The sequence below is a fragment of the Cyprinodon variegatus genome, unplaced genomic scaffold, assembly GCF_000732505.1.
Source record: "Cyprinodon variegatus isolate N-32 unplaced genomic scaffold, C_variegatus-1.0 Scaffold335, whole genome shotgun sequence".
Classification (NCBI taxonomy): Eukaryota; Metazoa; Chordata; class Actinopteri; order Cyprinodontiformes; family Cyprinodontidae; genus Cyprinodon; species Cyprinodon variegatus.
In genome coordinates this window covers 669,858-681,912 of record NW_015150788.1, presented here as the reverse complement: position 1 = coordinate 681,912, position 12,055 = coordinate 669,858, and the positions used below count along the sequence as shown (strand labels likewise).

Below are 12,055 nucleotides of genomic sequence, written 5' to 3'. Positions count from 1 at the left end.
GCTCCGCACACTGCCGACTGCCAAGAGTGAAGCGTGTGACCTTGTCTCCGTGACCACAGTGTCTGGAAGAAAAAGAGAAAGGTTACAGATAAATTAAAAAAAAAAAAAAAAAAAAACGATGATTAAAGGGTGAGAAAACTGTAAAGATGGACAAACTTTAAAAAAAGAGAAAGAAAGAGGACTACTACTAAGCCACACCAGATAATTTGTAACTCATTCTCTTATAGATATCAATATCTGCCATGCTTAATTATTTTTTCTAATTTCTCAGAGCATTTAATGATCAACCTCTGGATGTATATAGGGAGTGGATTTGCTCACCCAACCTGCAGCAAATATATTGCAACACCTTTTTAAAGTATTTCCACCTTTTCAGCATTAATACTAATTTTAAGAAAACCAGGAAGAAGTTATCTGATCTAACTCCAGAGTTTGCTTAGAAGCTGGCCTAATCCCAACTCCTTCACTTTGATGGATTTGTGACTGTTCAAATTAATTCAAGGTGCGCTTCAGCACAGTAACGTGAAATTATTCATCAAATTCATATTCAGTTCTTAAAATAAAATCAATATATTTAATTAAAGCCCATATAATTCTTTCTATACTAATTATATGTTTTTTTTTAATTTCCAGTTTTAATTACTTAATGATATCTCAAAGTATTTATTTATTGTATTGTGGTACTTGTTATCCTCCATTGTTTGAAACTGGAACTGCTGTTTCTGCATTGATCCCTCCAGTTTCTCCCAGAGCATAGCTTTTTTTCAGTAATGACATTTTCCATGTATCTATCTGCTGGTTTTTGCCTTTTTTGTTTATGATTAACATCCAAAGTTACAGCAGTTGTAGTTGCAAAGGTATAAAAGTTTATTTCCATCATTTATCAGAAGTCTTTATTTAGATGGAGCAGTAAAAAAAACAAGCTCCAGGTGACTTATGTGACTTAATAAGGAAGGATTTAACTGGTGCAAACAAAGCCATGTTTGAATTAATCAACTTTAATAAGTAGCTGTTTATTTGGTTAGTTTATCTTTCACCACTGGTGTGATGGATATAAATCTCATAGTATAAAGAAAAAAAATATATAAATTGGATCTATTTTTTCAAGATGATTACATTTAAACTAAGAAAGAAATTAATTAAGAAAGTAACTAAGTATTTTTTCACTTCACACAAGCCTTGTAATATAAGAACTTTACAGTAATTAAATTTTTCCGTCTACATATCAGACTGAAATTGTTCAGCCTGAAAGGAACAATGAAGGAGACGCACTGGTTCAGCTCTCCATATGACTAAAATCTCTTGTATTCTTTGTATGCCTGGACTAAGAAGTAGGGTTGAAAGGAGAAATTATAGTCTGTCTAATAAAACATCCAGGCCTGACTGAGATGATTTTATTTCAGAATGTGTTAGGGAGTCAGGAAACCAAATCCATCTGGTACTAAAATAACACACTATGGTCACAATCAAACCTAGTGGTGGGAAAGTAAATAACATTTTGAACAGGTCTAAACACCAGTCAGCTTTGACTCAAAATCTTCAGGTAAATGACAGAAGGCTGAAAAGCTAATAAAAGAAATTAAATTATCAATGTCCAGCATCACTATGGTTCCAAGTGTGAAATTAATCAAAAGAATGACTTCACCAGCACAAAGTTTTAAAATGTACAAAAACCAGAAAGAATCTGAAAGAGAGAAAATCTATTAGGTAACCTCACTCGAACTGAGCGCAGGATTTTCCAGACAGTCAGATAGATGTAGAGAACTATTACAAGGTAGAGTGGGTAGATATTGTTAAGTCAATTTGCAGGATTCTGAACTGGCGAGCCAGATTGGTAATGTGTAGCACTCAGGTTTAGTTCTACACATTATCAGTCTAGGACTGCCCCCATTAAATCTGTTCTGGGAAAAGAACAGATTTAAAGCAAAGCCTTTCGAGCTGATTGGGCAAAGTGACACCTAGTGCCAATGAGAAACCATAACCTATGCTTTTACACTATTACTGTTCCTCTTTTAAATATGGAATTGTGGATTCTGACAAAAGCAGAAGTAATAGCAACATCTACGAGTGTGTCTTCCTTCGCTGCCACGTTTATTTTGGCTTAGCAGCTCTTGCTTTCATCCCACCGATACGACCCGCCCTAAAACATAATACTGCAACATGATTGACTGACCCGGTTTGGGTCCATTTCAAACTGTGGATTCCCATGTGTTTGTGAACGCAAAAGTACCAAGAGAATTCAGCTTGCAGGCAATGTTAGGGTAAAGCTTTAACCAGGGATGTCCCAATACAACTTTTTTATTTCCGATACGATGCTGATATTACGTCTTTGAGAATTGGCCAATACTGCTATTGACCAAATATGATGTTAGGATGAATTATACATTCTTTTATTACTTATTTTGTATGGCAGAGTTTCATAGAAAAAGGTATCAAGTTATATTATTAAAACAGAGAAACAAAAGTCTACAATAATGTGTATGAGAACTGACTGATATGAACTCTTAAGTCCAATTTATGCTTCTGCAACCTTCAAATCTGTCTCTGTGTGCGACCACGCCCCGTGCGCGCACCTCAAAAAAAATCCTGACTATGCGTCGGACGGTGGCAAACCCATGCAGACCTCAAGCGGAAGTGCGCAGAAAAAAGCAGCTGTGATTGGTCCTTGGTATGCCTTTCCGACTGTCTGCGTGGTCGTCCTTCTCCATTTGGTGCCAAGGAGTGCCATTTTTAAAAACCGAGGAACAACTACAATGGACAGCTACCACGAAAGGTTCATCGGTGTTTTTGCCAACTCAATTAACAGACCCTGTTCCTCTTCGATGTCTAGCAACTCTAGATCCATCTCCGTGACCGTGATATCTTGCAGATGCGCCATTGTTGTTTTGGAAAATAAACACTCCCGCCTGCGCCGCCGAAGTTCTCGTGACCATCCACTGAAGGCTCCCCCTTGCGCTTTGGCGGGAAACTGCTGTGCGTCTCTAGAAATTCCAGACCGACGGTGCAGAAGCATACCAGGAAAAGTGGTTCACGACCAGACCAAAGCGACATTGGATGTGTGTGGGTGCAGAAGTATAATTTGCCCTTTAGGTTACAGAAACTTTAAACACATGCAGAAAGTTTCTATCAGCATGTCAATATCTGACATTTTAGATGCAGGCAGATTAAATACGATATTAGTTTTATGGCTATATATCGGAGTGATACCCAATATCAATATCGGATCGGGACATCCCTGCCTTTAAGAAAAGATTTTATTTAAGGCTGTGGTATTTTCACAGTGATGTGTTATTTTGAATTAAAAATAATGTTTTTTATAACAAATATCAAGAATATATTTTGCATGGTAAAAAAAAAAGAACAGTTGTATTTTCTTTGATGCACTTTCATATAACCCATCTGCAACTGACCACTGGGTGACACCAACTGATGTTTTTCCCTGTAGTTTGAACTCTGGATCAGATGCTGACTTTCTAACTCTTTTCCTCCCCCATCAGCTCAGATTGACCGTGCAAAGTTGCTGTCTGGATAAAATGCGAATGAACAGCTGGGCTGCCTGAGGGCTCTGCAAGGTATGAGTACTTCTAAGGAAGAGCAACAGCATGGAGCGATTACTAATATTTTCTTTCCCCCCAACTTCCCAAAACTCTTCTCCACCCTTGATGGTTTAATCCATTGCATGTTCTCTCTCTCTCTCCTCCGATCCACCACACAAATTTGGAGATCACCAAAACCATATGTGTGTCCGTGCAAACATTAACAAGTAAACAGAGAAAAGGATGGCAAAAGGAAGATGGCATTGTGAAACTCAGGACGGGTCATGTGTGTTCCATTAGAGGTCAGATTAAAGGGAGATTTTTGTTTTCAACATCAAAGGCCTCACGCTGAGGGTTTCCTCTACATCTCCCCCATTTTTTGAGCCTCTCTCTCCCTCGTTGTCCTTTTCATGAATGGATAATAAGGGGTAAATCTGGGATAACAAACTTTTTGACCTGCAGTGCTGGGTTCCACTTTGCACCTGGATGACTTCCCACAGGAAGGAGTCAGTTGGCCCATATACAATCGCTAATATCTCTGTACTGTTGTGCACATTTGCATAAAGCCTGACTGTGTTTGTGAAGGTATTCAGCAAGCTCAAATTCCCTTTGGAGTTAAGATTCCCAGGATTTTTTGTGGCCCTGTGTTTGTGTTTAGTGATAAACTAGAAGCAATCCACCCTCCTGTTTGAGGTCAGAAGATTAATGGAAAAAACTTGAACCTTGTTTGAAAATCAGAAGGGGAAATCCACTTGTGAAATATATGAGATTATAACACTGTCTGTATCGAAGTGTTAATAGCACTTGAAGCTTTCCACATTTTGTCGTGTAACAAACCAAAGGTTTCAATAAATTTCACTGACTTGTGATGCATAACACAGTGCATACCTGTTGGTGTTGGAAGTGTCTCTGTAAGGCGATGATGTGGTGTGAATTGGTCCTATAACAATAAACCCATAAGTCATTTTTTTGTAATAATAAACTTGCAGAGTGCACCGAATCCTGATGTTATTTAAGGGCACTTTTTGGGCTTAAATAGAAAGTTTGTACTGTAGTTTCAGGTGAAAACCGAAAATATATCCCCGTTTTCCTTCATGGTAAGCACTGATTGCTGTGTGCGCCTGTTTTCCTTCGAGGTGAGCACCAAGTGACTGCTGTGTTTAATTGTTTTCCTTTAAGGTAGGAACTGAGCGACTGCAGTGAGCAGTCATGCTTGCAGAAGAGAGAGTTCAACTGTAGTGCACGTAAAGCAGTTTTTGCCATATTTGTCAGGACTTGTATTGGTAATGTAGGCATATGTCTCTCCTGTAACTTGAAGTCTACATTGGTGCCTTCTCCTAAAGTTATTAGAGAGGGGTTTTTTTATGAACATTTTTAATCAACGCTGCTTGACCAAAAATAACTGTTCATATCTTGTCCGCTACACCCTTGTCATCTTTCTTTTTAACTTCTTTGCTAATTAAACCAACTCCCATTTCATTTGTTCTTTTCTCCACATTGGGAGGTGACATTAATATCTCCCCTTCAAATGAAAAGTAAAAGATTGACCCAGTGAGGCGGCAGTCATGCACTGGCACAGCATTGATACTGCTTTTCATAGGATAGAAGACCATTTTGCAGTTTTTAATTAAAAGTAAGCATACCTTTGACAACTAACAGCTCTGCACTAAAATTCACTGGTACAATTCCTGGGAAAAAGAGCTCAGAAGTCAGTTAAAGGGCCAATATGCTCATTAAAAAAAAATACATCAGGCCAGCTGATATTTTTGTCTGATGGTAGCTTTCTTTCCATGAATTTGTAATTCCTGATTATTTATTAGTGCTTTTAGCAACCTTGCCTTGAGATCATGTGAAGCACATACATTATTGCTTTCTCTATTAGCTATCTGTTCATAAGGTTTTGCTCAATTTTTAAAATAAATTATTCTTTTTTTATTATTGTCGTGTTTTACCTTCCGGTGGCATGGAGGTGCGTGGATGTTCTGATGAAGCACACGACAAGGAATCTTCTTTAACCGAACAGGTTGAGTTACAGACACAGCTGATGGTTGATACACTGCGTTGTTTTGGCCTCTCGCTCTGGCACAGACAGCGTTTTAGCAGTGTCCGTACAGTAAGCCTTGAGCGCCTTACAACTCGAATCATAACAACGAAAACTCTCGCGATGATAAGGTTATATAGATGACCGTGTTGCATTTACTGACTTAACACTAGGCTCGGAGAAATCAAAACAAAAACAGAAAAAGTATTTTATGCTCATAACAGCTTAAACTGCCTTACATTATTTATACCGAGAGTTGTGTAACGGTTAATATTATTGTGCATTTTTGATTATGTAAATGAAGAAGGAAAAAGCAATTTCAACTATAAAAATCAGGCTAAAAATATAAGCAGCACATATCGATGATCGGTTAGATTGATGTCGAGATAATTGGCACTGGCATCTGCTTTAAAAAAAAACACTGTTCGATCCGTAATAAAGAATGAGCATATCAGCCTAATAGTTTTTTAGCATATGTACTATGGCGAACCCTGCCTTCCCATAGGTAGGTGATTAATTAATAATTAAGCATTTTAAAAGTTATTTTTTGTTATTTTTTTTTTTTTAACTAATTTGCTTAAACTGGATTTTACTGAACAGGTACATAATTGTCATTGTCAAAAAATTGGCAAGGTGGCAAAATAAAGAACAACACCCTTAATGAATTCATGCTACAAGGAAAAATGATGATTCAAATCTCTTGGCGACCATTGTGTAAAACCTGGTTAAAAACCCTTAAATTTGCTTTGTTTTTTCAGTGGGACACATGATTTTAATGTGAATTTCCAGAAGTACACTGACCAGCTGAAGTTAATGTAAAGAAAAGGGATTTCCCCTTGGCCTTTTTTTTCTCCGTCCGATTGCTCTTTCCATTTTTCTTTCCAACAGCTGTGTTAGCTGTGTGTGAAATTAAGAGAGAAGAAAAAGCTGCAACGCAGCACTTTACTATCCCAAAGACACAGATGGGAGTAAAAGCCACACACATGCACTGACTCAGGCTCCAGCACTCTTCATTTCATTTCAAACATAATTCAGCTACTCCTGAACAGCTTCATTTGTAGTTAATTGTCCTACCTGTTAGCCTATAATCGGCATATTTAGTTCCTTCTAATATAGCTGGCTATTGGATCTAAGAAGAGGCCTAATTAGTAATGAGGAAAAAAAGAGGGGAGGATAGATTCCAGCAGTTAAGCTTCTCGCCAACGGACATGTGCAGATGGCCCTGAGAGAAAAGGCCTTTGACTCAGAGACAAAGGGACACTTGTGTCCAACACAAATGCATATAAACACAAATTGCACTGCGTATTGTTCCTCTTCTCTGCGGCCGTTAGCTCCCAGCACTGATGGAGGGTTTGACTGTCTGCCCTTGAGACGTGATGTCACTCTGCCTAACTGCCATCCACTCAAAGAGAAATGGCCTTTTATTGGCTCGGGGCCACACAATGAAATGAGACAGAGGGCGTCAGGACAGGAGGAACGGAGCAGAATGAAGACATTACAGCAGAAAAGAAGATACAGAAGAGCGGAAAGAGAGCTCCTGACAAATTTAAGGCTTGCTTGATGGTTGTGGTAACGGCCCATTAAACGGTGTTAAAGTCACATTTTTGCCTGCCACAATGATACAGGGGAATGTAGAGGAGGAGCCTGCTGTAAAAGTGTCAGGAGGTTAAGCACCAAGCTATAACTTTACTATGGATTTACTATGGAGTATTACTGCTGGAAATTAGACTGCTGAGATAAAAATGACCATGCAGTAAAAACACAGAAGGAATAAAATAACTGTTTTTATGAGGAACAGAATGATACATACCTTTAAATATTCCCAGAGAGGAAACTGCACCAGTGAGAATGGGATCTGAAAAAAAACAAAACAGAGTTTTAATAATTCAATTAAGTCTTTCAGATTTTTCAATCATTCTGTTGTTTCCGGTTTATCACTTAAAATATACTTATTTTTGTATTTGTCGTTCTTTTCACAATACAGTGGTCCAGAAAACCTGACTAAATACTGTACGGTGAAAAAAGAAAAGTTATATCATATCATAGCTAAAAAAAAATGCAGCTAAAGACTAAATAAAGTGTTTTCATTTGATTTTTTCCTATTTATTTATATGTGTTTTTTGGCAAAAAAGAATAGCTACTCTAGAAAACCTTTAAATTACATGGAACAGGTCTCCATTTTTAATTATATGATCTGTAAAGACCATTAAATCGAAATTCAATTCAATTTATTTCAAAATAAATTTTCAAAGAGAAATTAAAAGATGCAAAAGACTTTTAATTTAAATTTTTTTATATATATATTTTTTATTTTTTTATCGAGTTGTTGTAGGTGTTGATAGCCGTATGTAGGAAGTATCTTCTGTAGCTGTTTTGCACAGGATCTGGAGAAGCCTCTGACTGAAGACACTTTGTTATTTAGAACTCTTCTGAAGAGGATGATCACTGTTATCCATAATCTTCTTTACTTTATGAATAATTCCTCTTTGTGAAATAACCTCCAGAGGTTCTAGAAAAGATCCTAGAACAGAGCCGGGCTTCCTAATTAGACTGTTGAGCTTTGTTGTTCTGTTGAGTGTATTTCAGGTCATTAGCTCTAATACTGTTACTCCAGCAGATGATGCTGAAAAGATCAAACTCTCCAAAACAGATTGAAAGGAAGAACAGAGCAATATCGACGACATAGTTCAGCACCTGAATTTCACTGAACCACGAAAATGGACCCGCAAGGCAACCATGTATAAATATTACTGCGCATGCCCAACATTTCGTTGCCTGTTTTCGCCTATTTTTGCTTTGGCACCACAGAGCCACTTACAGGCCTGGCATACATTTTGCAGCGTTTTCATGCATTCCTGTGGTCGATCACATTTATTTTACGTCTCCGTCTTTAAGACAAACGTTCTGGAAAATATTAGCGTTTCGTGTTTGTTTTGACTTCGTGTGGACGGGGCCTTAGACAACTTTTATTGTAATTTTGTATACACAGGGAGTCAACTTCTTCTCCCAAGATGTTAGCAGGATTCGGGATGCAACCAACCATCATTTTGCAAATCAGTTAATCTGTCAATTATTCCTTCGATTTCTAATCGGACAACTAAAGGCTCCTTAAAGAAGACTTTTTAAGAAATTAAACCAGGTGAAACTAAACCTTTTCACTTGGATTGACAGATGAAAACTTTTATTTAAATCTTATATGCAAAATATTTCTGGTAGAATTACTGCTCTAATAAGGTTGCTCTTTCAACTAAAGGCATGTTTTACAGTCTCTACACTCCAGTTAACAATTAATCTATTGATAAATTGCTTGACAAGTATTTTAATAATCGGTTATTCTGATTAATTGTTTCAGCCCTAAACAGAATTCAACTTGTTTCTGTTTCTTCTGAACTCTACAATTATCTCCCTGGGTTTGTTGACATTAAGGATCACAGTATTGTTTCCACACCATACCACAAAGTAATTCACTAACTCCCTGTCCTCAGCTTCTTGTCCATTTTTGATTAACCCAATGGTTGCAGAGTCATCAGAGTATTTCTGCAGATGACAGGCCTCTGTCTGATACTGGAAGTCAGAGGTGTACAGAGTAAAAAGGAATGGAGTGAGTACCGTCCCCTGCTGTGCTCCTGTGCTGCTGACTACGTGATTAGACAGCTGACCCATCTGTCTAACAAACTGTGGTCTGTTTATCAGATCCAGGCAATTGCTGAGTCCTCCACCTGAATCTTCTGGAGTTTCTCACAAAGTCAGGCTGAATTTTGTTAAATGCTTTGGTAAAATCAAAGAACATGATCCTCACAGTACTTTTCTAAATGACAGTAGGTTTGTTGAAGCAGGTGTATTATGGCATCATCACCTCCATGGCAATAAGCAAAGAGCAGGGGCTCCTGATAGCTGCTTGTTTGCTTCCTGAGGTGAATTAGCAGTGAAGGTTTGTGTGACGGTTGGAATGAAGGCAAATTTTTACACCATAAATGTAGTTTATTTTTTAGAAAAAATAAATTCAAAGCTTCAAATAATTTTCCTTTCACTTTACAGTACTCCGCTAAGTTTATCGCATTGAAATCTCAATAAAACACTGAAGTTTGAAGCTGCAAAGAACTTAATGTGGATCTGGCTGGAAAAATGAGACAGAAAGCAGGAAAGTCTAGCATGATGTCTAAAAGGCGTGTAATCTGGTTGGATTCAACAAATCGACCCAAGCAGGAAATTGCGCCCCAGAGAAAAACTAGAGCTGTGTAAAGGCAAAGGAGAAAAAAACAAAAACCCAGACTAGTCAGACACGTGGAGCGATGCAAACACACGTACGGGAATGGGCACGGCTATTGTAAACAGGCGCATGGAGAAAAAACACGCAAAAACAGTAATTCACACAGACTTGTATACACTGTCATCCTGCGCCGCGCGAGGAGCAGAGCAGGACAGGAAGGAGAAGAGGGAACAAAAACAAATCCACAGAGAGAAATAAATACAGAGACGCTGAGTTGTGTCAGCAGGCTTTGATCAGAGTAAAGAGAGGATGATCCATCTGAGTGAGCTGCTTATGTCTTCATGTTCCTATTCAGCTGGGTAGATCCAACTGTGAGTATAGGCTAGGCTGAAACACATGAACTGTCCTCATGCAGATCAGTATGAGCTTTTAAAAGATTTTTTGATAAAAAAATATCAAGTTAGTCGAACTTCTGGGCTATTGATCTGGTAAGTTAAGCACTGGATGATGTTATGAATCAGTGTCAGCTGTTTTCATGTTAATGACAGTAGATGCACTAATGAGGCTACAATGAGAAGACCCCAACCAAGGAATGGTTTGGTTGGCGGAGGCTACAGACACTTCACCCCTTCTTAGTTGTTTGACTCCTTTTCAGAAGTTAGAAGTTTTATTTTCAGAGTCAGTGTCACTTCTGATAGCACGAGGGATTACCTTAAGAGGTTTTAACAAGCAATCCAACTCAACCAGGATATGCTGGATTATTGTGCCTCCAAACAGTTAGAAGCATCAAGGATTCCAGGAGATGGGTAGGTACTCTAGAAGACCAATCTTATTGACATTTGAAAAAAGAAAAGACAATTCTAGTAAATGGTATTGCCACAGAAAAAACTAAAACCCCCTTTTAATTATAACCTGTTTTAAAGTACAATTATATTAAGTTGACCTCTTTCATTTAACAGTGTAAAAGCATTCGACATTCCCGTCTCTTAAAATTGGTCATTTATTCAGTTCATCTTTACCATACCCCACCTGCAGTTTCAGTGAGACCCTCCTATGGCGCCACATTTATTTCAAAATGCCCGTGAGCAAAATAAAAATACTTGCATGCATGTTAAACTACTGCGCATGTTTTATCTACAACCACACAACAAAATCACACACAGTGAAGAAAATCCCTCTCCGCGTGCGCCAACTCCTCCTACAAGCGCTCGGGATCTCACCATGCGGACGATTTTCTATCCAGCAGCCACGCTTGAGGACGCCTGCGCCCTCGAAAGCATCTCTGCCCTCAGACTGATTTTCTCCTCACGCAAAGGAAAATGTGTTTTGACAGGTTGGGCAGAGACCAACCTCCTCTGTAAGCCTCCTCCTGATTGGGCCTTGCAGACACGATCACACGGGAAGTAGTGTCAGGAAGCCTTTGACTGACAGCTTGTCATCCATAAGTGAAGACGATGGCTGAAGGTGGGGCAGTGGCGGAGGGTTCTCCAACGATTGCGGTATGTGGGGTAAGTGGTAAGTCTCAGTTAGGCACAGGTCGCATTTGAAAAGATAAGATTCGTATTGGATTCAGGACCACAAAGACAAGTGGCCTGCGTCGCACTGGAAAAACAACCCGTTCTGTGTTGTTCAGGGTCATGAACTGATCAGATATAGGTCGCATATGAGTTAAAAAATAAAAAGATTGGCTTTGAGTCCCTTCAGGCTGTTGTGCGAATGTATCCTTAGTCTTCCTCCATTGTGATTGTACAAATAGGGAAACTAACAAAGCAATGTCGTTGCTCGGCTACCAGGTACAGCAAGGTCTATATATTCAGTTTATTTCTATAGTGCCAATTCACAACACATATCATCTCAAGGCACTTTACAGTTCACAGTTCAAACAACGTAGTTTAGGTGATAAATACAGTGGATAGTTAATAAATGATATAAATATAACTACAAATATAAAAGAGCTGAGAAAAAAAATATGTTTGTGCAATAAGTAATATGTAGTTGGGATCTGAAACTAATACAGGTAATAACAAAGAAAGTGTGGTAGCAGCAAGGAGTAAGACGTAGAAACGAAATGAACATGAATTAAGATGTAGAAATTGATTGTTAGAAACGAAATGAGCAATCTGGTATTTCAAAAACCTGTCCAGGTCGTACCCCGCCTCTCGCTCGTAGACAGTGGAGATAAGCACCAGCACCCCTCACGACCCCGCTTGGGAGAATGAATGAATGAATGAATGGATGAATGGATGGATGGATGGATGGATGGATGGA

At 38.6% G+C, this 12,055-nt stretch overlaps 1 protein-coding gene across 1 annotated transcript in view; it reads right to left on the bottom strand.

The window, feature by feature from the left end:
* The window catches only part of slc25a26 (solute carrier family 25 (S-adenosylmethionine carrier), member 26), a 91,372-nt gene that overhangs the window by 20,927 nt on the left and 58,390 nt on the right, over positions 1 to 12,055 (bottom strand). The window contains exons 6-7 of the mRNA XM_015385264.1: positions 7,388 to 7,432; positions 1 to 62 (exon numbers count right to left, since the gene is read on the bottom strand). The exon at positions 1 to 62 is cut by the window's left edge and continues 2 nt beyond it. Coding sequence (XP_015240750.1) covers positions 1 to 62; positions 7,388 to 7,432 — 107 coding nt within the window. The remainder of the gene's footprint in view (positions 63 to 7,387; positions 7,433 to 12,055) is intronic.